Source organism: Physella acuta, unplaced genomic scaffold (assembly GCF_028476545.2).
Source record: "Physella acuta isolate Inbredline_101_S28 unplaced genomic scaffold, ASM2847654v3 ptg001199l, whole genome shotgun sequence".
Taxonomy (NCBI): Eukaryota; Metazoa; Mollusca; class Gastropoda; family Physidae; genus Physella; species Physella acuta.
In genome coordinates this window covers 200,406-225,052 of record NW_026732716.1, presented here as the reverse complement: position 1 = coordinate 225,052, position 24,647 = coordinate 200,406, and the positions used below count along the sequence as shown (strand labels likewise).

General features: G+C 33.7%; 2 protein-coding genes across 2 annotated transcripts; one reads left to right on the top strand and one right to left on the bottom strand.

The window, feature by feature from the left end:
* Window positions 1-18: 18 nt before the first annotated feature.
* Window positions 19-9,838, top strand: LOC131957057 (SCO-spondin; the record flags this gene model as incomplete). The annotated part of the gene is made up of 16 exons (XM_059321758.1): window positions 19-259; window positions 339-592; window positions 1,038-1,191; window positions 1,742-1,904; window positions 2,391-2,575; window positions 3,329-3,484; window positions 3,893-4,058; window positions 4,929-5,042; window positions 5,367-5,410; window positions 5,709-5,784; window positions 6,337-6,474; window positions 6,562-6,608; window positions 7,172-7,290; window positions 8,481-8,636; window positions 8,765-8,972; window positions 9,752-9,838. Coding segments are annotated over 16 exons (2,223 nt in total), but the record flags the coding sequence as incomplete, so codon positions are not given.
* A 2,891-nt stretch (window positions 9,839-12,729) lies between these two features.
* On the bottom strand, window positions 12,730-22,779 carry LOC131957055 (protein JTB). Its single transcript, XM_059321756.1, has 6 exons — window positions 22,576-22,779; window positions 15,175-15,278; window positions 14,381-14,466; window positions 14,200-14,270; window positions 13,944-14,023; window positions 12,730-13,664 (listed from the first exon to the last, which is right to left on the bottom strand). Exons 2-6 carry the CDS (start codon window positions 15,231-15,233, stop codon window positions 13,502-13,504), a joined length of 459 nt encoding a protein of 152 aa, XP_059177739.1. The 5' UTR covers window positions 15,234-15,278; window positions 22,576-22,779; the 3' UTR covers window positions 12,730-13,501.
* Window positions 22,780-24,647: the final 1,868 nt, after the last annotated feature.

Sequence of the window (24,647 nt, the reverse complement as noted above, 5' to 3'; positions counted from 1 at the left end):
ACACCAAGTACACCACAATCAACAAGCACACCCGTTTCATCAAGTACTCCAGGCACTTCAACCACACCTGCATCTTCAAGCACACCAGGCTCATCTAGTACACCACTATCAACAAGCACACCTGGTTCATCAAGTACACCTGGCTCTTCAAGCACATCTGGCTCATCTAGTACACCAGGTTCAATAGGATCTTTTAGTTCCCCGGAATTACCTACTTCATCATCAGCTACTACACCAAAGGTCCCAAGTACACCAGCTGGTAATTTTTTATCTCTTTTCATAAATAACTTAAGTAACTTTTTAAAATTATTGTGTTCAATAATTACTTTCTCTTTCAGTTTGTGCTTATGAAGTAGAGTTAACAGACATTTCGACTACCAATCTTCCTGTGGGACATATTGTTATATCTCCTGATAAGGACATAACAGGTTCTTCATTTAATTTTGTTGTTGGACCTGGTGTCGAGGTTGTTACTGTTCAAGTGAATGTTCTCTATGGTGCAAGCATTGAGTCTGTCTCTATAAGTGGAACCTTTGTTGAATATGAAATTACTTTGCAATATGAGAATGGAACTCTAAGTCCATATCTTCAGGTAACCTAATTTTTTTGTGTATTACTAACATTGTTAGAAATAGAGATTGAAGTTTATTAAAGAGATTCAAATTTTATTTATAAAATAATATTCTACCAGGTTGGATAGGGCAATTTTACTTTTTTTTTTTTTACTTTTAGACACAGTAGTTAATAGTGCAGATGAAGTAGAGTTTACCCGTTTCTGTGATCTTTGCATAGAAACTAATAGTTATATGTCCTTGCAGCCTTTTATTTACCTTAAGTCAGGTACCTATCAGAGTTGGGTGGACTTAAGGACATTTTTTTTGGACTCCAGTTTGGAACCTTAACTTAAGGTTTTCAGGGTACCATTTGTGCTTTCTACCATATGGCCAATCCATACCTAATTCAATAATATATTATTACTGCATTTTTAAGAAACTTTTTATTAATATAATAGTAAATATAGTTTCATAATTTTTCAGAACACAGATGGGGAAGTTGTCTTTTTACCTAATTCAGTAAATGATTTTAACACTGTTGTGCCTGAGCATTCAAACATTATCTTCACTATTCATGGATCACCCAGTGGTTTCAACGTCATCTTTGATGAATTTAAAGTCTGCCTTCCAGATACAGGTATACTGTAGTTCAGTGTTGTTTTTATAAGTTTAATTAAAACCAGTTACTTGTATTTTTTGCTATTCAAAGATTGGGGAAACCATAGTGAAATGTAAAGTCTGAGTTGGAAGTTCTTGTAGTCCATGTAGTAAATGCAACTGACCACACAATCTTATTGTATACTTATGTTGTTTGGTCAGGTTTAATTTACCTCTCTCTTATCATGTCTGAATGGATAGCTTATCTCATATATTTGACATGATTTTATATATATATATATATATATATATATATATATATATATATATATATATATATATATATATATATATATATATATATTTATGCATATATATATATATATATAGAGAGAGAGAGAGAGAGAGAGAGAGAGAGAGAGAGATTTTTGTTCATGGAGCTCTAATGAAGATCTGAAAGTGTACCTACCTTATATATTTGACTTGTTTCTCTCAATATATTTTTATATTTCTGTTAACTGAGTTCTAGGAAACCTCCGAAAGTGTAGCCACCTCATGTATTTGATTTGTTTCTCTTGATATATTTTTAGATTTCTGTACATTGAGTACTAAGGACGTTCTGGATGCCCTTCATTTCCTGCCCATCGACAGCATACTTGGGATCAATGTTGAGAACAATGAATTAGTTTACACAGGTGACAATGGGGACTTTATTGCAGAAGGTGTTATTGTGAATGGCTCATGTTATGTTTGGTAAGAGCATTAACTTTTACTTGCTGCATTTGACAATATTTAGCCTTTGAGTTAAAAACATTTTAAAATTATTTTTTTTCCTAGCATGCATTAAAACCTTTTTGTCGATTTAATGTTTTCATCAATAAAAAATATTTATTTAAATCTTTTATTTATTGAAAAATTATAATTAAAATGTTCTAAAACAGCAAGTGTTTTTAATTGCATCTGGGATTAGTCAGAAATAAATTTCAAAGATCTTTAATATTTTTTCTGTTATGTCGGGAATTAATTATATTAAAACACAATTTCTAATGGGCATATTTTCTATAATCAATAACAAGAGTATTTTATTAGAATAAATAAATCTATAATCCTAATAAACTTTTTTTTTAATTAAATAAAACCTCTGTATTTATAAATTATATACAATATGTTATATAAAAAATATAAATAATAATATATAAAAATAAAATGAAATATATAAACAATATGTTTTCCCTCTAGCATATGTAAAAACCATCAGCTTGAGTGCACTCAGGTGTCAGATTGCTCAGAATGTCCAACAAACATTACCAGTGAGTGTAAAGGAGACTGTAACAGTGGACTGACTGAAGTGATCTACTCTCCCCCTGGCATCCCTGCCCACTGTCAAGTGGAGTCCACACCTTGTGTCCCTGAGGGCTGCACAAGTTAGTTGTTTTTTTTCTTCACGTTTTTACTCTTGGGCTGTATTGGTCACTTTGATTAAGTTTGTAACTCTCAGATGTTGTTTGGTCCAGCTAATGGTTATATACAAAGCCAACCACCTCAACTTTTCTTACCTTGAGTATGTGCTGTAGACTCTCAAAGGAACCAATTGGGCTTTTTTTTTTAATGTGTTGATGCTGACATTTTGTAAGAAAATGTTGGCAAAGTCCAAGTAAACACAGTTGGTGGTTCTCTAATTAAACCCTTTAGATAACTCAGTGGATAACTCAGTGGATAACTCAGTGGATGCCAGTGAAAGCAATCCACCATCATTTTTTAAGAAACGGGTATCCAGCTGTGATAGTAGTTAAATCACAAACAGCAAGTAAATCAATGGTGTGATTCTTAGAACAAATGGGTAGTTTATTATCACAAACAGCAAGTAAATCAATGGTGTGATTCTTAGAACAAATGGGTAGTTTATTATCACAAACAGCAAGTAAATCAATGGTGTGATTCCTAGAACAAATAGGTAGTTTATTATCACAAACAGCAAGTAAATCGATGGTGTGATTCCTAGAACAAATAGGTAGTTTATTATCACAAACAGCAAGTAAATCGATGGTGTGATTCTTAGAACAAATGGGTAGTTTATTATCACAAATAGCAAGTAAATCAATGGTGTGATTCTTAGAACAAACCTTTAACCCTGATGCTGTAAACAGAAGTAGACAACAGAATTTAAACATTTTCAGCCCCTGCCAACTGCCCCACCCCATGGTCATCATGGTCACCCTGCTCCAGTAACTGCCAACAGTTCCGCAAACGCCACTGCGGAGAAGAATGTGGTGACCTGTGTCACCAGTTCAATGACACAGAAACCCAGGAGTGTGGAAACTGTGCTATCATCTGTAAGATATTTCTAATTGAATTAATGCAAAAATCTTACTTTTTGTTTTATTCGTAGGTTTACATTTTTATCATCCATTCTACTCTTTCTTTAAACCAACAAAAAAAATTGGTTTTAATCACTCCACTGCTATTAGTAATTTTGTACTTCATTTTTTCTATCTTATAATGATGAAATGTTAAAATTTTAAAAGATCTTTCCATTACCTATGTCAATACTGTTTTCTTCTTAAGAAACACGACACTTATTGCTCTAATCTGGCTAAATCTGTTCTGTCTTTACAAGAACCTAGATCTTTGTTCTGTACTGTCTACGCCTTTGCCTTTTAATAAATACTTTATGTCCAATATTGTTATTATAATGAAATGTAAGCATTAGGGTTTGTGATTTATTTTTCTAACAATACTAGCAACCACGGTATTTGAGTGTGAGGATCATGAAGTGCCAGAATGTGTCAGCAAATACGAAGAATGTATGGAGTCTTGTGCTGTGTTCAGGAAAGCTTCAACATGTGATTCTCTCAAGGATGATGATACATGTGTTGACAAATGTATATGTGCTGAAGGGTATTTAAGGTAATTTTGTTGGACTGAATTACTTTCTTGTTTTAAAGAATAATAATTTCTATTTATTTTAAACACTTCTGGATTTTTATGCAAAGAGAAGTTATCTCTGATCAAATACAATGGACATTGTGATGAAGCATGTCTACATGTGTGCTTGAAAAACCATTGCAAACCCAGACTTGACCAGTACCACACTTAACTGTAAACCAACTTCAACCAATCAATCACTTATCCTGTAACCCTAGGAGTCATTGGTGCACCAGAGTTGATTTTCTCATAATTTTCCGCCATCTGTCTCTGTTCTCTGTTGCTCTGAGTAGTTGTACAACAGGCAGCCCAGTCCAGTCTTAGATGTCATCCTTCTAATGGCGCTTTTGCCTTCCCCTTCCTCTCCTACCTGGCACAATGTCCTGCGTAATTGTTTTGGATAGGTGGTTTGTTCTTGAGATGTGCCCTTACCATTTTAATTTTCTTGTTGGAGTTTGAATTTGTGTTCGTGTTTTCTTTTGTGTTTTTGTTTGTGTGTTGCTTTTGTGTTTATGTTTGCCTTTGTGTTTTCCTTTGTGTTTGCATTTGCAATGTGTTTGCATTTTTGTTTGAGTTTGCATTTGCATTTGTTTGTGTTTTCTTTTGTGTTTGTGTTTGCGTCTTGCATTGTGATTGTGTTTGGTTTTGTTCTGTTCTGTTCCCAAGTACATTTAAAAAAGATTCACTGTGGCGAAGCATGGTTATGCAGCTAGTTATTTCTTTGTGTAACTAGAGCTAGGAAACACCTCCACACTATACTTTATATAAAAACATGATGAACTATTTCCATCAGTGATGGTAACCCTATGTTTGATTCTTTTTTATAAAGTAAAGTGTGTTATTTCTCCCCAGGGATGATGCAGGCAACTGTGTCAAAGCAGAGGAATGTGAGTGCTATGAGGGTACTATGGGTACTACACCAATCCCACAGTCATACATAGTTAATGTTACACAATGTCAAACCTGGTCAGTACTTTTAACTTTACTACTTCATCTCATTTTTACTTCATATTTTCCCATCAATGCCCAATACACATGCAGCATTTAAAATAGAGTTTACCTATGGTCAGCCCTATACCCAGAGCTGGGTGGACTCAGGGGCATCTTACAGACTCAAACCCAAGATTCAAACTCTAGGACTTATGGGTTAGCAGTCGTCAACTCTGAGATTAGACCATGCTGTCCCTTGATTTTTACTAAATATGCAAAAATAATTTAAAGGGAGTCATTGGCTGACATTTTTCATCAATTATTAAATAAACTTAACCATTTTTATACAAACTTTTACAGTGAATGTCTGTCTACTGGAATAGTGTGCAAGGAACAATCAAACTGTAAGTTAAACATGACTAATTGTAGCTTGGATTAGTGTTTTTATAACAGGTCCTTGATATAAGATCAATACCTCTTGGCAGTAAACCATTATTAAAACTGATATTTTATTTTAATCTAGGTCTGGCATTGGTTAATTGCTATTTTCTAAGTGTACTCTTTTATCTTTCAATTCAGTAAATAATTTAAACCCAGCATATCCCTTTGTTCTACCACCTAGAGAACTATTATTTTGCTTATTTTACTATTATATGGTTGTTTGAAGACATGTTGATTGGTTATTTTAAATTTTTTAAATAGGTTGTGAACTATCAGAATGGTCTGATTGGTCAGAGTGTTCAAAGACATGTGACCAAGGAATAAAGTCTAGAACAAGGTGAGAGTAACTTTTTAAAAGTTTTTATAATTTTAAGTAGCTAGAACTGCTTTTTCCTAGAAGTTTGTCAAGAACTATCCAAGCACTAAAAGACTATTTTTAATTTGTTGGATTACATCTTCTGTCAGAGATACATCTTTTAATATAATGTAAGGATTAAAAGGATCATTACATTTATTTACATTTTACAAATTACCCCTTAGAAATTACTTGCGCCATAAAGTTCAAAAGGACGTTTAGAAAAGTTGATGAAGCATAGTGCTGTGTAATGCATTGAATTATTCCAACAAATATTATGGTTGGTATTGTGTCATACACTTAAAAATTGCTCAAATATTACGGCCCACATATATCTTTCTTTCATTTGATTGTAAAGTTAAATAATAATCCAACAGATGTTATGGTCTCATTTGAACCATGCGCTGAAAAAATCCAAGAAATGTATATGGTCTAAATTGAACCATGCTCTGAAAAAATCCCTCAAATATTATGGCTAACATATCTTCCTTTAATTTGATTGTAAAGTAAAAAATTGTTTGTTTGTTCATGCAGACAAAAGTTTGGCAGTGGCTGCCCACCAGAGACACAAGTTGTACAGACACAGTCCTGCAACCTGGGTGAATGCCCTTGTATCTTTGAGGGAGAAGAATGGGAATCAGGCAAGGTTGTACAAGACCAATGTCGAGAATGGTATGAGCAATAAATTCATTTATTTTGTTACTATATTTATGTTTTAATTGTATTTCTTAATTATCTTTTTTTTACTTTCCTTTACAGCTCATGCAACAATGGAGCTATGGATTGTCATATCTATGACAATAATGGTAAGTAGGTACAGACATGATCAGATATATGTGACAATTACAATAAACTTGCCCAAACATGGTCAGATATTTCTGACAATATTGAGAAGCTTGTAAAGCCCCAGGCCACATTCACTGTAGGATTCAAGAGGTAGAGTGTGCATATGATAACCCAGAAGACTTTAGTGAGTTTGCCAGGCTGTAAGGAAGTCTGAAGTTCCACTTGGCATTAGTGTGTACTTGGCTTGTCAGGGGAAGTTAAAAGGATTAGCATGGTGCTCACTGTAGGCCAACTATCCATTGAATGAAACTGTCTTAAAGAATGCTTTACTTTACTATCTACCTATATATATATATATATATATATTTATTTATATATCTGGTTATTAATTACTGAATTATTAGTGTTTAAGTAAACACATTAGGTGACACAACTATGGAATAAAAGCCTACCTACATTAAGATATGAACAAAGATTGTTTTACTTTATATTTTGATTTCAATATAAGGTGTTCAAATAAGCAAGTAAAAAAGTTTCTAATTGAAAATGTTGAAAATATTTCATATAAAAATGTTTATTCTAGACATCTGGACAAATGTTGAATGTACAGAGAAATGTTACTGTAACAGCAGTGGAATCATGGAATGTGTCAGGGACCCTGAGCTGGAGAGATGCAGAGAAGTTATACACAACTGTAACAATGTGAGCATTGTTTGAAATTGTTCATGTGTCACCTTAAGTCTAGTGGCTAGCACATTTATACACAACTGTAACAATGTGAGCATTGTTTGAAATTGTTTGTGTCATCTTTAGCCATGTGGCTAACACATTTATACACAACTGTAACAATGTGAGCATTGTTTGAAATTGTTTGTGTCATCTTTAGCCATGTGGCTAACACATTTATACACAACTGTAACAATGTGAGAATTGTTTGAAATTGTTTGTGTCATCTTTAGCCATGTGGCTAACACATTTATACACAACTGTAACAATGTGAGAATTGTTTGAAATTGTTTGTGTCATCTTTAGCCATGTGGCTAGCACATTTATACACAACTGTAACAATGTGAGAATTGTTTGAAATTGTTTGTGTCATCTTTAACCATGTGGCTAGCACATTTATACACAACTGTAACAATGTGAGAATTGTTTGAAATTGTTTGTGTCATCTTTAACCATGTGGCTAGCACATTCATACACAACTGTAACCATGTGAGAATTGTTTGAAATTGTTTGTGTCATCTTTAACCATGTGGCTAGCACATTTATACACAACTGTAACAATGTGAGAATTGTTTGAAATTGTGTCATCTTTAGCTTAGTGGCTTGCACATTTATACACAACTGTAACAATGTGAGAATTGTTTGAAATTGCTTGTGTCATCTTTAGCCTTAGTGGCTAGCACATTTATACACAACTGTAACAATGTGAGAATAGTCTGAAATTGTTCATGTATTACCATAAATCTAGTGTCTAGCACATTTCCAAAATCATTTTGTTGAGCTTCACAGTTTTTAAACTAGGTTGTGTTTTAAAAAAAAAAATGTGTATGCTTCCCAAGTATGCAGTTTTCAAAAGCGAATATTTTAATTGATTTATTGAATTATTAGATGGGTTAATTCTACTAAGTGTTTTTCTCACCACTTCTAAACAATTTCACTTTTCTTTCACTATCTTAGTAATAAATTGCATGTGAATATTTTTTTAATTCACATTTTAGTACTGCCAAAGTGTTTGCTAGTTTTAATGAACTTATAACATATAATACATTATATTGCCTAATCTTTCTTTTAATGAAACAAAATTATTTATTTTATAAGGATATCTTAATGGAACATTGAATCAAAATATTCTCCAAGTTGTAATGGATGTGTCTCTAATGTTTTAGGCCACTCACATCCTGCAATACACTGAAGGAGATGATTGTTGTCCTCAATGTATACCTGTGATGATACCATGTACATACAAAGTCAGCTCCACAGAACCTCTCCAAGTCACTGACAGTGTGTCTGGACTCTGTGTGTCTCAGCCTTTAGATATCGGAGTAAGTCAGTGAAAACTTATGTGATGTTATCAAATTGATTGCGTGGTGCCAGAATTACATTGACATTCAGATGAAGATGTGCAATTATTATTCATATCATTAACTTTTTGTACTTAATCTCCCACCAGATGTGCTCAGGAACATGTGACTACAGCACAGATATGGTTGTCAACAGAAAATTCCAGTCTGGAAGATTTGAACTCTTTACTGAACAGAACTGTGCATGCTGCAAGGCTAGCACATCAAGTAAATCAGTAGACTTCCAGTGTGCTGATGGTACAACCAAATCTTACCAAGTCTCTTACATCTCTGGATGTAGCTGTGACAGATGCCAATGTAAGTTTGTTTCAAACTTTTTTTATTTATTCATCTAGTTTTCCACTTGATTCCTGCCTCTAAAACACTGCATTCACTTGACTTTTTGTCTAGTTTTATTGCAATGGAAGAGACTTGGGTCATTTACTGCTATTACTATACTTAAATTATAAAGTGATACCTCTCTATACCAGACTGCTTGCCCTGTTGAGTCATCTTATCTTATGTATGACATGTTTTTAGGTCTACTATTTTAGTTAAAATTGTTTCACTAATATGGGACGGCGGTCTAGCGGTAGAGTCTAGACTGCTAATCCAAAAATCGAGTTTGAACCTCCCTGAGTCCACCCTACTCTGATTGATACCTAACTCACGTAAGGGAAATTAAATGTGGCTAGCCATAGTGCTGTCCACACTATCTCTCCATATGTAGAGTTCCCCGAAACAGGTGAACTCTACTTGCCCTATTGAACGCCAGGTTTGAAAAGGGAACTTTACTAATGCTAATTAATTATAATTTTCCTCAAACAAAGCGTAAAAAGAACAAGGTAACATATGATAGACTAGGCAAACAGGAGAAAAATAAATAGTAAATCCATGAAACAAAGAATATCTAACTGATTCATCAGTGATGCTTTGAGATTTTTAGAAGAATGTTTTAAATCACATACAAACCAATTTTTCATTATAGTGTTATACAATAGTCTTTTCACATATTAAACAATGCATGTTAAAATGAAACCCCATTTGGTAATATACTAGCAAAAATGTTCATGGATTGCTTTTTTTTTTGTCAACAGAGCTAAAGCACAGCAGAAAACCAACAGGATCACCATACAGCTTGTTTGTCAGCCATCTTTGAAAATAAATAAATATTTTAAACAATATCTGTATTATTTAATTTTTTTTCTGTTTGTTACAGACAAAATGTGCAAGTCATATGGGGGAAAAATTCTATAAGAATCTAAGCTAATTGGGTCAGCCTAACTATTATGTAACAAAACACAATGGGCCTAGTTAAGTCCCTCAGGATTGGTTGACTAAGCTTTCTGTGGGTGGGCCAATAGATTAGAGGCTTACATCTTGTTTTAAAAAGTAATTAACATATTTTTAGCTGTACTAAAATTACTCAATTAGGGATGGGCTGGTGAACACGCATTCTTAAATGCGCATCAAGATAAAGGTCCCTTTTTATCATATGTATGATTAACACTACTATAATAAAACTAAATTTCTAGTTTTTTTAAAATGGTTTCTTTTATCTTCGGCTTAAGAGGATCATTTTTCTACGTCTGTTTTTGGCCCGTGTTTACCGCGAGCAAGCTAATTCATTTCCTATACCCATTTATAAAGGGATTGTATGTTGCAAGCGTTAAAAGTATCGAAAAACGTAAAAATGTGCGTCATAATCTCGCTAGGCAACGGTGACATATGTTGCTTGGTTAGCTGATAAGCTAGAGAAGAGCGTGTTCTTATACAACACATTCCTCATGAGTAAGGTCCAAGGCCCGATTGGATTGTAAGGGAGCGTCCATACACGACGTCAGTCACACTTCTAAGCTGAAAGGGTTATTGGGGGAGGGGGGGCGGACTTTTGTAAAGATGGGGGGGGGGGCTTTTGTGGTGATTGGAGGGGGTTTAACATCGTTTTAAAAAGCATGACGTTGTTTATGGATGATCCCTTCTGCTAAGTGCATTGAAGTCAAGAAATTACGGGAACATTCGTTAGGACATGCCTTAAAGACAAAACAACAACAAAAACATACGTCAATATTTTTAAGGGCAGACATATTCTTTCAAACTGTAGACTAGGGTCAATAGAGAAAATTGTGAAAAGAAGTGACCAATGGTTGCTTGCTGCAACATGTGGAAATATAACTAAAAAGCCACTTCCTCTCACCCATACACCTACCCCCCTCCCCCCACCCCTGGTGGGGAACTAGGCAGAGTATAGCTTACGTGTAGGCCTATTACACTAATCCTAGGCTTTAAACAACATAGAGTCTACTTTTTGAATGTCTAAATCAATTGGAAAATAAACGATCTGTAATTACAGCTTATCGGATACTTAATCCAGTTCGCCTATATCGATGAGTGGGCTTTTTGTCTTAAGTAGGCTCTGGATAAACTAACTGCTTTACTTATTTAATTTATTTTTGTCCTATCCATAAGCTACTCCATGAAGTTGAGACATGAAAGTAAAAGCCTAATTGAGTGGTTCTTAAACTTTTTAGATGTAACGAGCCCCAACAATTTCACATGCATTCACATAACCCTTCTATCGACCGAAATGACAAAAGCAAATCGTGAATAATATGAGTCGGGGGTACATCTTGACCTCCGATGAACCCCTCAGACTGACTCACCAAACCCCTGGGGTTAGGTTGAACCCAGGATAAGAACCTCTGGCCTAATTATTTGACATACGCCAACAGTAAAAGAACTATATTAAATTTGAATATATTACCGACACACAGGTGATAATGGCATTTAATTCCTTTATTTTAACAACCCGATGTTTAGCGGAGGTTTCTTTCAGAGAAACTGTTCAGGGGTAGTTAACTATTTCGCGGGGGGGGGGGGGGGGTGTTAAAGAATATGTTGTATTTAAATTGAATACTTTTCTATATCCACCCACCCTCCTGCAGAGATGTCTGACAGTAACCTACTGGATGTACCACCGATACATTCTCTTTAGAAAGCATATCTTGGAAATTGCAAGATCTTATAAATAAGCGTGGAGTAGATCTACAACCAGCTAGGGACCATCTACAGATTCTCTTCCCTTGGTGGCATTTATCCCCCTGTCGTACATCTTCATTATCACTTCCTCTGTGTTTTTAAAAACAATGTTCTCAGTGGGGGGGGGGCACCTTGATTTTAACTGTAAATTTTCTATATAAATTATGTATGTTTCTATTTTGTTCGGGGAGAGGGGGAGCGGTGGAAGTGGTTGGGGGGGGGGGGGGGGGGTGGAGCAGCGCCACTTGATGAGATGCCAGAAAGCAACTCTGCCGTCACAAATCCTGAGATTAACATTTGCATAGCGTGTAGGCTACTAGACATATGTGAAATGACCAGCGTAGTCAACAGACACTTCAACATTGATCAAGTAAAAGATATTGACTTTAATATATTATTGATTGTGAACTAACTCAAGTTTTCTGAAACATGTAAATTGTATCGTACATATTTCTAACGTTGGGTAATTGGTCTCCATCTTGTTCATGGAGTGTTGGTTGGAGATATATTTTGAAGGTGTTGGTAGACCTGCTGGCCCATTATGCTCTTACATGTCTTACTTCTTTCATTTTAGGCAGGCCGGTACAGTGTAATTGGTAATCGGCCCGGACCGCAGAAACAGGAAGTGCGAAAATTAAACATTTTTTCAGCTGCCGAAAATGTTTTCCTCTAAATCAAAGTTAAAAATATAACAATTTAAAAACAAAATCCAATTATTAAAGATATTGATCAGCCCACAATTTCAACAACACATTTTGCTTTTAATTTCCACACTTAGGAAACTGCTTCAGCAATTCTGGAAAAATATTCCAGTAGACCTGAGAAGACAGGCCACTGGATTCTCCCAGTTATTCTACTCCAGTTGTAGGCTACTTCAGTATGAATATTTTATTTACAATTGAACGTGAATAAAAGATCAAAAACTAATTCCTTGTGGTGTAAATATGCTAAAACATAGACGTATTATTTACCTAAAGACATTACATTTCTCTAGCAACATTTTACTTGCGACAGTAGGGAAAAAATTAATTTACAAACTGAACACATAGTTTACAAAATTCTTTAATTTAGAGTCCCACAGATTTAATTTAGAACACCCTTATTTTTCTTTTATACACACAAAGCATATACGTAAAAATTGCTATTTAAAATACAACAGTGCCAATAACAGCAACAACAATATGATAATTCATCAATAATCCAAATCAATTAGAACTAGAAGTCAATTCATCAATAAATCGTGCAAACAATATGACAACTATCAAAGAAATTAGTTGTGTTACATTTATGATGAAAAAAAAATGTTTTGTGTTTATCATTAAGCACTTTAAAACAAAGTTAAAAAAAAAGAACCATTGCAAAAAAAGCAGCTTTCAGCATAATTTGTTTTACAAATTATCACATACTACAAATAAAATTACTTTTAAAACAGCAAACATACTTGGAAGCATACTTTTAAAACCACATAAATTCTATGAAGCTTTTTTTGACTGATATCATTTTGAGCTATTACAGAACTAACCCTGTTGAATTGATATTCAATGGGAAGAAGTTTTATGCCAAAATAATCTAAAAATTAGCGAAAACAAAAAGTCCAGTCATACAACTAAAATAAAACTAATTATAAAAACTGTTACTAAAAAAACAGAAACCATCTTTTTATATGTTAAAAGGAGACTTAGTCAAAATCTTTCAGCATGAATCATATAGTAAGCAGCTGAATATTCAATATCTCACATTATTTCAATAAGACAACCTTTAAGAAGGAATGTATTTACAGTAAAATGTGTACATGCTAGAACTCATAATTAAACCCCAGATGCTATTTGTCTGTTAATTTTCTCCATAAGTATTTTATCAAGTTTCTTCTGTCGCAAGTAAACCACAGTGTAAGATGACAAGCCCAATACAAGTGTACAGATTTGAAACTTCCAGAAATCTCTTTCTTCAATTGCTGGAGATATGTCACACCTGGGGATAGAAGATTTTAAAATCCAAATGTTGAGCATACCTCATGTAACTAAACTTAAACATTTTTAACAGCACTAGTTCTCAAGTTCTCACTTGACTTATAGGATTATTTTTAATATGGATGATATATTACTTACTTTGGATGTTTTAAGATTTTTTTTTACAAAAAATGCTAAGCTATACAATAGAACAGCATTGTGTATATTCAAGATAATAATTCATACTAAATGCACTTTTATCTTTTAATAATTAACAAAATAAGTGTAATTTGTACATTACCATATAAATTCCTCTTTTCCATTATCACATCGAATCAACTCTTTGTGTCCAGTTTGCATGCAATATGGCACTAGTTGGCGCTGAAAGTAAAATTTCATACATTTCATAGTTTAAAAACTTTGCTCTAAATCTGAAATTTTTTAGCTAAAAATGCCTTGCTCTTTACTTTAGTCAAATAAATTTTGCATTGGGGGCAGATAAAACAGTAAAAATACATGTTAACTAAATTGACAGTAAATCATTTAAAAGAACGTACTAATTCTTCTTTAGGGCATCTCTGACACTGAGATAGTGATGTGTAGTTTGCACATGATGAGGCTTTCTTTGCTGTAGAAAAAAAATCATATAAATGTAAGCTATAAACAATGTAATGTGGTGAGTGTTTAAAAGACAACCACATACAACAACACTAAACAAAATCTTTACATAATCCACACCTTTGCTCCTAATCTGTGCTTCTTGTATTGCTAGCAGTCTGGTATACTCCCAGTGACTCCTTAAAAGAAGGCCAGCAATGGTGAATCTTGTTAAGTAGAAAAAAAAAGAATCAAATTAATGAAATGCATCTGATCCTACAGAAAAGTTATAAAAATACCATTGCAATGATTATTTTTAGTGCATATTTTGATACAAAACAACCATGAGGCACAATACAAGTTGCCTTGGGTTAAAAAAATCAATATGTGAGTCTGCATACATTTATCTTGCTTATGTTTACAAAACAATATCTGCAAAATATAAGGAAGGATAATGGGTAGTTCTAGTAGTAGTAGCGATGAAGTCAACCACAAATAATAAGTCTCCTTGTTATGTAGTCCAGATTTTTGTCAACAGGAAATCCAAAGACCTAATTAAGATTAATATATAAGACATTGTATTTGGTCCTAGTTCAGAGGTACTGATTTGTCTTTAGTGCATCAATGGAAGTGTGCTGCTTAATTTTATTCTTTGTTCTATCCTCTTTCATTATACTTTCAAAGGGGTTAAGTTCTCTTAATTAAGTGATAAAAAAATCCTTGACCACACCCAAATTTAATCTTCTAGCATACATCTTTAATGTTTCAACTATCTTGCTAGTAAACCTACGAGAGTAAGCCTAATCAAGCCTGTTTGGGGTATTGTAGTATTTGTACTAATTCTACGACCAAGGTCAGAAATTATATCTGTAAACTGACATGAAATATACAGTTTACTAAAAGACCAGTAATTTTTGCTAAAAATATTAACTTACAGTGCAAGAAAGACTGCAAAAACAGCAATTCTTCGTTTTGTTAATACTTCAATCATCATGTTTTAGTTACAGTATCAGCATAGTCACACTTGTAGCTGCTCTATCTGAAAATAAATTAATTTTAAGTTACAAAATTACATTTGAATTTTTCCTGCACCACTGACAGAAATACTCACTAAATGTAAAATTTGGGGCACAGTTAAGATTAAAAAAAAAAAACAATGTTTGCTTTATAAAAAAATAAATAAAACAACACTCTAGCTTCAGATTCAAACTCAGAGCTCATAAGTCAATATCTGCCAGTCAAATCTGCCTTGATGTGTTAAAATAATAAATATTTGAAATAAGTAGACAGCTGATGACTAAAGTAAATAAACTATATTTTCTTATTGTAAGACAAAATATATCATGATTTCAAGTAATATGCATCTAAAATGTTTTGAAATAGTAGACACTAGTATTAGAAACTTAAGAAACTATTACTCCTAAGTTTTAATATTAGTACTATAATAGAGTTTATTAGTTATGTTTTGGAGTATTGAATAGTATTCCTGATTCCTATTTTTAGATTACAATGTACAGAACACAAAATTAATAGGATTGCTAATGTGTGATCTGCATAGGTACTGCATTATTATTTTTTATATTTCATTAGCCTAAGTTTAGAAGCCTATTAAATAAAATAATAGGCTTACCATTCATCATTGAATACTAGCAGTAGGCTATTCGGTTCTCAGCTAACAGGTTTGTTTAATTCATCTCACTAAGATCGCAGCCAGTTTTCATTACATGGTAGAGAGATAAAACTAATGATTTTAAAGCCATCACCAATTTTAGAAATTGAAACTACTCATTTCTATTTAATGTCTGTTAATTAAGGATATTTTAATGTACTTTGATGTCATTTCGTTGTTTTTCTTCCATGCAATGCTTATTCTTTGTGCTCAAATCAAATAGCTACTAAACAACGCTCTCATTAAAAACAATCTTATGAATAATAGATGTTTGAAAGCCTTAGTTTATATACATGACAACATCTTAAATATCATTTGGCCGTATGTATGGTCATATCCTCTAATTATGCCATTTTATCATTATTTTATTGCCAAAAACGAAGCTCAGGATAATGTGTGCCACGCTAAAATTTAGTCATTTGACCACATGTATGATAATTTTTTATATCATGTCATACCTAAAAATAGAAGCATTATGCTTTTCTCATTGATGAGAATTTTTTATTTATTTTTTAAATTGAAAATATTAATTATTAGTTAGATTGCAATTTTTATAACTTGCAATACTTACCCTCTGTCAATTTAAAAAGCATAGCATGCTAACTCTAACTAACTGTGTACAAATATTGTCATAAAACACAAAAAATATAGGTAAAGTTCATATTGTGATTTGCCAAATCCCCTCAAGAAAGCATGTGTTTACTAAGCTCTTTATCACACTTTAAAACCAAAATTTTTAATTAATTTTCAAATTTTTATTACATATAAAGTTAAAATTAGATCTAAAAGCAAATGAATAAAGCAAGTTTTTATGGAGGTCATATGCGAAGTACCGATTATGTAGTTTTTTTTTACAAAAGTGAGGAAGGATAGGCAAACTGTCACATTGGAAATTTTTTTTGGTTGACCTAATAAATAATAACCGGACACAATTTTACACATTTTTTAGCTTAATTGATTTTTTTATGCTATTAAAACGTGGATGGTTGATACTGTTAATAAATAGATTTGATAATTTCATCAAAATGCTTATATTTTATTAAATAAAGTACATTTGAAACCTATTCTGTATCAGACACTAGTCACTAGTTTTGAAGGGTCTAGCTCATTTTGGGCTAAATTTAATAATTAGACCTAAGTTACTGAATTATGAATAGTAATACTGCTGGCTACCCTGGAGGCAGGGCTGGTTGCTAACAACATTATGGCGTCAACACCAAGTAAATCTTCCAACGATTTTTGTCTTAGTTCCAGTAACCTTCTAAGAATTACTTTTAGAAATGTTTACCATGGGCACAATGGTGGGTTTTTCCCGTTATAAAAATAAGCTATAGGTGGCAGGGCTATATATGCCAGAAAAGCATTTCAAAATTTGCTTTGGAGAATGAAGGCTAAATTTGAATGAAGGCTAAATTTAAATGATGGTTTTATTAACAATAATAGAACCTTTAAAATATCAGCCAGAGGAATACAAAATTGATTGGAATATTGTAGCTTTATTAGTAGATATGTCAGTCTATGAAAAAATATAAAAAATATTGTAAACCACTTTTTTATAAGTATATGACGCTCCAATAAAATGACAACAAATTTTTCTTTTTTTTAAAAACCATGTGACTGCTATTTAGTGATCACTAGTGAAGAACTTTATTGCATAGCCAGTTTGATATAATCGCAAAACTTATCAGCGTAATGATGACAATCGGCGACGTTACATTACACAAGCTACTTTTTATTTTAAAGATATTGACTAATTTAAAAAAAAAAACGGTGTGGAATTCAGCGTGTAAGGCGATGATGGAAAATCTCAAATATGAGTTGTTCTTGCTGTGTGTAGCATGACATATGCTAAAGGCCTACACAACTGATATCTAAACCAATGTGAACTCAGTGACCCCTTGGCCATGTCAAGATTTTTTTCCCGCTCATGAGAAAAAGTAAGAGTCAGATGTTTAGAATCAGCATATTTCTTGATGAATTTTTTTTTTAATCTACATTTTATCTAGGCTAGGTATTATCTAGAAGAAAATAAAAAGTTATTTAAAAATACAATCCATGATTGATCTAGATAGGTCTAAATCTAGTTGTTAAGTAAAAAAAACTTTCTTCTCGCACATCTCAAACAACCTGCCTCGATAAATTATATTCCACCACAGCTATGTCTCGCCCATTCCTGTATCGCATTTTACCCACACCCAAATCATTTTTTAAATAAATATAAACCTAGGCTTGCATAATTTATTATTTGATGATTTAGGCCTAAACTTGAGAAAGTCTACTCGTGAAAAATGAAGAGAGATTTAGATCTAGATGTAGGTTTAATTTTAACAGAGACATTTTCCATGCAAAACCCGTCTTCCAATGATCAAGGCAAGACCACAGACAGACCATTTGCAGAGTTAATTATTATAATTAAGTTCACAACATAGACCAAATGACTACTGTCCAACATGATATTGGTAGGATGGGATGGGGGATTGTTAAGGAAGATGCTCGAAACTTGAAACCATCCAGCGGGATAACACAGCTGAAATTTAAACTAGCTAAACATTGTCTAAAACTCTAAAACTCAGATCGGGAACATTAAGTTTTACCACCAGAAAAAAAATTCTACGCTTAGTCGATTTTGATCTAGATCTAGATCTATAAGTATAAGTCTATGAGATTTCTCTTCTATAAGGCTAATTCTTGACTGTAGGCAAAAGCTTAACCTTTGCGACATAATAAACTAGCTAAACATTGTCTAAAACTCTAAAACTCAGATCGGGAACATTAAGTTTTACCACCAGAAAAAAAATTCTACGCTTAGTCGATTTTGATCTAGATCTAGATCTATAAGTATAAGTCTATGAGATTTCTCTTCTATAAGGCTAATTCTTGACTGTAGGCAAAAGCTTAACCTTTGCGACATAATCGTAATTCCGTAACCAGGGTGTCAAAATCGTAAAGAAAAAAGTAAAAAGTTACGGGCAAAACCCTACTGTACAAGTACAAGTAGATCTAGATCTACAACTAGATACAAGTGAAGACACAAGAATAAATAAGACGTAGATCTACATTACAAGTTCAACAGTTGGCAACCCTGCCTTTCTTTCATACTACTCCTTGACCGGGTGTGGGGAAATTGCGAGACGCGAAAAGCGAAATGGCGAGGCGGGAAAATGCGAGAAGGTAATGCGAGACATACCTGCGGAATTAAGGGTAAATAGCGAGACACTTTTTGCGAAAAAAGTTTTTTCCTTTTTTTTTTCATCTTTATTTATTTCAATTATTTGTTAAAATATTTTTAAAATAAACAAGCATTTAACCATACCCTTTAACACGAGTGTTGTATGTTGTTATTTTTTATCTAGATACTAAGAAGATAGATCGATCTATATCTAGATCTATCTATTTAAAAATCCTAACATCGTTGCTGTGCTACTGTCATCGCCCGCTCTTGTTAGCGAGAGGAAAATCCCGTCTCAGTCGGCATTAATTTAAAAATCTAGCCCGCTCATGTTTATACAAACGTGAGCTGTGTCATTGTGAATTGGTATAATCTTGTCAACAGGAGAGATATTCTGCAACATCTATTTATGGATTTGTGTACTTGCAAAAAGTGTAAAAGTATAAACAATTCTAAAAAGTGCAATTTATTTTTTTATTAAGTAATTTTAATTACAAACAAAATTTACAAACAAAATCTTCTGAAACAGTCCTCAAACACACCTCGTGACACCATCTTTCACACATAGTACACCCAACCCAGTTCATTAGACTCCCATTTATACATTTTTCTTTTGCTACTTCTTCCAATCCACATTCACAACATTTCACATTCTCATCACAGTTGACCTCCTCGTTCATCCCACAAACAACACTGGCACCCATGTTCTCATCATCATCATACGCACGCTCAACATCTGTTTTCCGTTTTTTATTATTTGTATTTTTTATCATTTCTGTAATTTTGGCAATGTCTTGCTCATTGTTGTCACCAGCAGTTGAGTTTTTTTAAAACATCGATATTTTCCCAAAATCTTGTCTAATTTCGGTCAAAATAGAGTATTTTAATCAATTCCTATTACAATGTATTAAAACAGTTTTCTAAAACGCGAAAAAACGTCTAAAATTCTTTTTCTAACATTGCTTTTTTATAGTGTGACTTCACATCTAACCCCCCCCCCCCTCCTCCCGTTCATCACACATCGTCATAAAATTACAGACCCCCCCCCCTTACGAGTGTGACGTCATTTATGGAAGACCCCAAATAACACCACCACCAAAACCAAAAAATTCAGATAAGTTCAACTTGGTTTTAAAAATATTTGAAGTAGGCCCATAGCTTACGATATAGCACGAGCAACTGATAATATCGGTGACGTCACTTTATTTTGTTGTATCCAAATGATGTAGGCATTTCCTTATGCTTAGATTTATATGGTAAAAAAAGCTAGAAAAAAATCGTAGGCGGCGGCTATAATACAAAATTTCTATGCAACAATAGAAAATACTAGAATACCCGTCATCCGTTGGATAACTGTGGGTTTCGGGGGTCATCCATCAAAAAACATCACGTCTGTCACTCAGAGGCATAGCGACCCTTCCTGGCGCCCGGGGACAAACTTTTCGATTTTAACCCCCCCTCCCAAGATTTCAATTTTCAACCCCCCCCCCCCCCCTCAAACTTTTGATGTGCACCCCCCCCCCCCCCACTCAAACTTTCGATTTGAACCCCCCTCAACCTTTCAATTTATTTTTCCAAACCACACTATCCTTTCATATGCTTAGGACAAAGAAACAGACAAACTCTACTTCACCAGCCCTGTATCCTGCCAAGTTCAGATGGGCAACTTTATTATTCACATCTAAAAAAAAAATTGAAAAAAAAAATCATTGACGAATTGGTCTAGAACCTGTGCCACCCACATGAGAGCCGACCTCACTACCAAGTTAGCTATTTACTCTTGACATTATAAGTGAAGTTTTATACTATACTTTGAGTCTCCTTACGCGCATAGATCTAGATCTAACTCTAGTTCTAGTAGTAGTAACTTTCAAATTAAATTTTATCTTAAATTAGCCAAACAAAGATTTATATAAAATAAAGAAGGTCTGAAATTATCTAGATCTAGATAGAATTATCTAGATCTAGTCTAGATTCTACGACTCTTTTGCTTAAGTCTTCTTATGTTTAGTTTTTCTTGCTAGACCTAGAATCTAGATCTAATCATTAGCTACGCTTATAGGCCCGGAGCGAGCATTTCAAAATTACCATATTCCAAACAAAGATTTATATAAAATAATAAAGGTCTAAAATAGTTTAGTATATAGAAAATCATTATTATCTAAATCTAGATAGAAAATTATCTATATTTTAGATCTACGACTGAGCTATATCTAGAGTTTACGTCTATAATTTTGCACACTTAGCGGTATAGAAGCCGCGTATGAATCTTAAGTTATGCAAATAGGCCCCGCATCCAGCATTTCCTAATTAGCATATTTCATAGCTATACAAAAAAAGATTTATATAAAATAATAAAGGTCTAAAATAGTTTAGTATATAGAAACTCATTATTATCTAAATCTAGATAGAATTATCTATATTCTAGATCTACGACTGGTTTGCTAAAGTTTCGTTTTTTTTATTGTATTTATAACTAATAAATCTTGGATTTGACCTAGATTTTTAGATTCTAGATTCTAGATCTAGATCTATAAATAACTTTCCTTCGACAGCTGATCTTTAGACCTAGAGAAATTTATTGTAAAACTAAATGAAAAAGACAGTTGAAAATTGATATAAGTGTTGGAACGTAATAAATACAGCAAACGGACGTATTGTTAAAGTTATGACCGACAGAAAATTAGATTTAGAACGCGTTAAACTTGTGAATGGGAACACAATTTTCTTCGATAGACGCCGCCATTTTATTGTACTAAAGAGTAAACAAAAACCTGTGACGTCACGGTCCCGCCGAGTCTAGTGGCTTTTCAAATATTTTTTAAAAAAATGGGTTACTGTACGTATGAATAAATCAATAAATTAATTAACGTCTTTAAATAAATTTGTGATCAACAGTCTGTCTGCATTAAAAAATTATTCTCTACCTACATACTATTTTACAGCTCTCCAGATAGAGTCGAACATATCACAATTTTCAATCAGGCAAACAAACAAATAAATATTCAAACATGTAAACAAACTTGACTTTTAGTAGTATATAGATGTTTGCGGCGGCAGCGGATCCGGGCACGGCGATCTTCAAAGACGGTAAATCAGGCGGCCTTGGCGTTCCACACAAAAGACAGAAGTTGATCTATCGTCTGCGGTATTTCCGTCGGTTTCGAACAATGTGGTATTCTAAGTCGACACAAAAGATGGGGGGAGTTGACAAATCATCAGTATGTCTAGCGACGGAAAAATCGGAAGTTTTAACAATGTAAACGAAACTCCTTGAAGTCTGGACCAAATACCACTGAAAATCGGGTGCGGTAAATTTTTCGCAGAAATCTTCGCATTTCAACACCACCCTGCGTAAGTATCGGCTTGTGGTAAAATGCGAAACAATAAAGTCACGTGACCGACCGTTTTCGCGCCCTTCTCGCATTTTCCCGCCTCGCCATTTCGCTTTTCGCGTCTCGCAATTTCCCCACACCCTCCTTGACCGTTTCTACGTACCTAAAATGATAGAATACCAAATAAATTAATAAAGGCTAGACCAATTAGATTTAATTAAACGACAAAAAAAGATTTAGGTTTAGAATCTAGATCTAGATCTCTAGAAGAAATCTAAACTCTCTTGCTAGATTTCTAGATTGAGAAAGTTTTTGTCAATCGACGATTCAACCATTTGATAACTATCTCGTAGCAGTAAAAAATATTATATGGCCAGACTTCATAGAACAAAAATGCTAAAGCTAGTACATCTACAAGTAGGATGATTTGGGTGAAATTTTTGACTTGGTTTTACAGCCAACATTATGGAAAAAAGTTTAAGGTTATTAGAATTTATTTAGGTCTAGATTACTCGATATATTAAAGCTTACACATAGATCTATATTTAGGAAAACAGTAATAGAAGAAGAAAGTTTTAAGAAATGAGTCAACATTTTGTCATGGGAGGGGAAAGGATTGTAGAAAAAAAAAGTCACAGGAATAAGAGTAAATCAATACTAATAAGACTGAACTATATGCAACTTATAAACAACAAAATGAACAAATAAATTTCTTTAGGCCCTAAATCTTTTTTAATTTTTAATTTTTTTTTTAGATATAGATGAAAAATGTGCTTTGTTCCAGGTTAAAAATAGGCCTACTTCTTTTTTTTTTTCATAAAATAGGTTCATATGTTTACGCACCAGAATTCCAAAACTTCAAAATCCTTTTCAAAATTCGAATTTGATGTCCTTAAATTTGGTGATGAAAAAATTGCGTGGATCGCTTCTTTTTACCATTAAAAGTGATTTATCGAAGGATCTTAGCAATAGTTTTGAATTTTAAGTGATCAAAATGTGGCTATAGGCCACTTGTGATCCCGTATGACTTTTACCCCCACATTCCCTTACTATTTAATTACATAAGGAAAAATTAATTACATTTTTGCATATGCCTATGTGAGCGGCTGGAGTGTATTTTTATTATTTGTAACTTAGAAGGCGAATGTATCGTTTCGTTTCATGTCGTAAATTGTTCGTATTTTTTAGTTGTGTAGTCCCGTATTATGGCGCCGCTGTCTCACTGTTTATGTCCCTGGTTATAGCTAGTTTATATATATTTCGTTTATATTGTTGTCATTGTTTATAGTAAGTGTCTTTTTATAATATTCTGTTGCATGTTTCGTCGTGTTTGGTTTGTTATCCGTGAATTAGGGACTATTTGTTTACGTGTAGCGTGTGAGGTGTGTGGAAGTCGGTTTCCGGCTTGTTCAACTCTGTCTTTGTGTGGAAAGCTGCGGTGAAGGGAGCAGGCAGTCTCTCTGGTCATCGGGTGAAAAGAATAGCAAATTCGCACCATCCAGCCATATTTATTTTGTGTTTGTGTTCGTCGTAGTCCTGGACGTAGTCCGAAATTGGGTGTTGTGTTTGATGTAAAAAGTTTGTTTCGTTTGGTTCTGTTTTGTGTCAGTTTTATCTATTCTTTTTTTATAACTTTTGGTTCCATATTTTGTTGAATAAATCTATATTAGTCATTCTTGATAAATAAATTTTATTAACTGTAAAAGTTTTTGTTTTATTTTAGTAGCTTATTATCTAGACTAAGGTTAGGGTTTAACCACTGTGGGTTCTACCACGGTTGCACTGACCGGACAGATTAGTTAGTTAAGCCTAGAAGGGTAGATTTTAAGGTATCCCCCCCTAGCAGGGCTTACAAATTGGTAGCACGAGTGGGGTCAGTGCTTTAGTCTAGTTAAATTTTTGTTTTTTTAGGGCTAGTGTAGCTTAGTTAAATTTTTTTGTTTTGATAGGCCTTTTTTTTGGAACCATATGTGTTTAGTTTTTGTTTAGTGTAGGAATTGTTTGTAGTCTCAACACCCAATTAGGACGAGATGGCGGAGGCTGCATCGACCAACATAATCATCGTCCCACCCAGGGAGGCCCACATTAGGAGGTTTCATGGAGACAGCCATGCCTCTGAGGTTGATCGCTTCATTGAAGAAGTCCGGGCTGCCTGGAAGGTCAGGAAGGATCTCACGGCCGATGAGCAGAAGGACCTCCTCTGGCAGTACCTGGGCGAGGCAGTGCGGGAGGAGC

What these genes read in the sequence shown, in the direction of transcription:
- LOC131957055 (XM_059321756.1), bottom strand. Translation starts at nt 15,233, where the DNA reads ATGATGATTGAAGTATTAACAAAACGAAGAATTGCTGTTTTTGCAGTC. An exon ending in TTTGCAGTCTTTCTTGCACT is followed by an intron (nt 14,467 to 15,174) that starts GTAAGTTAATAT and finishes CTACTTAACAAG; the next exon opens with ATTCACCATTGCTGGCCTTC. An exon ending in AGCACAGATTAGGAGCAAAG is followed by an intron (nt 14,271 to 14,380) that starts GTGTGGATTATG and finishes TTTTTTCTACAG; the next exon opens with CAAAGAAAGCCTCATCATGT.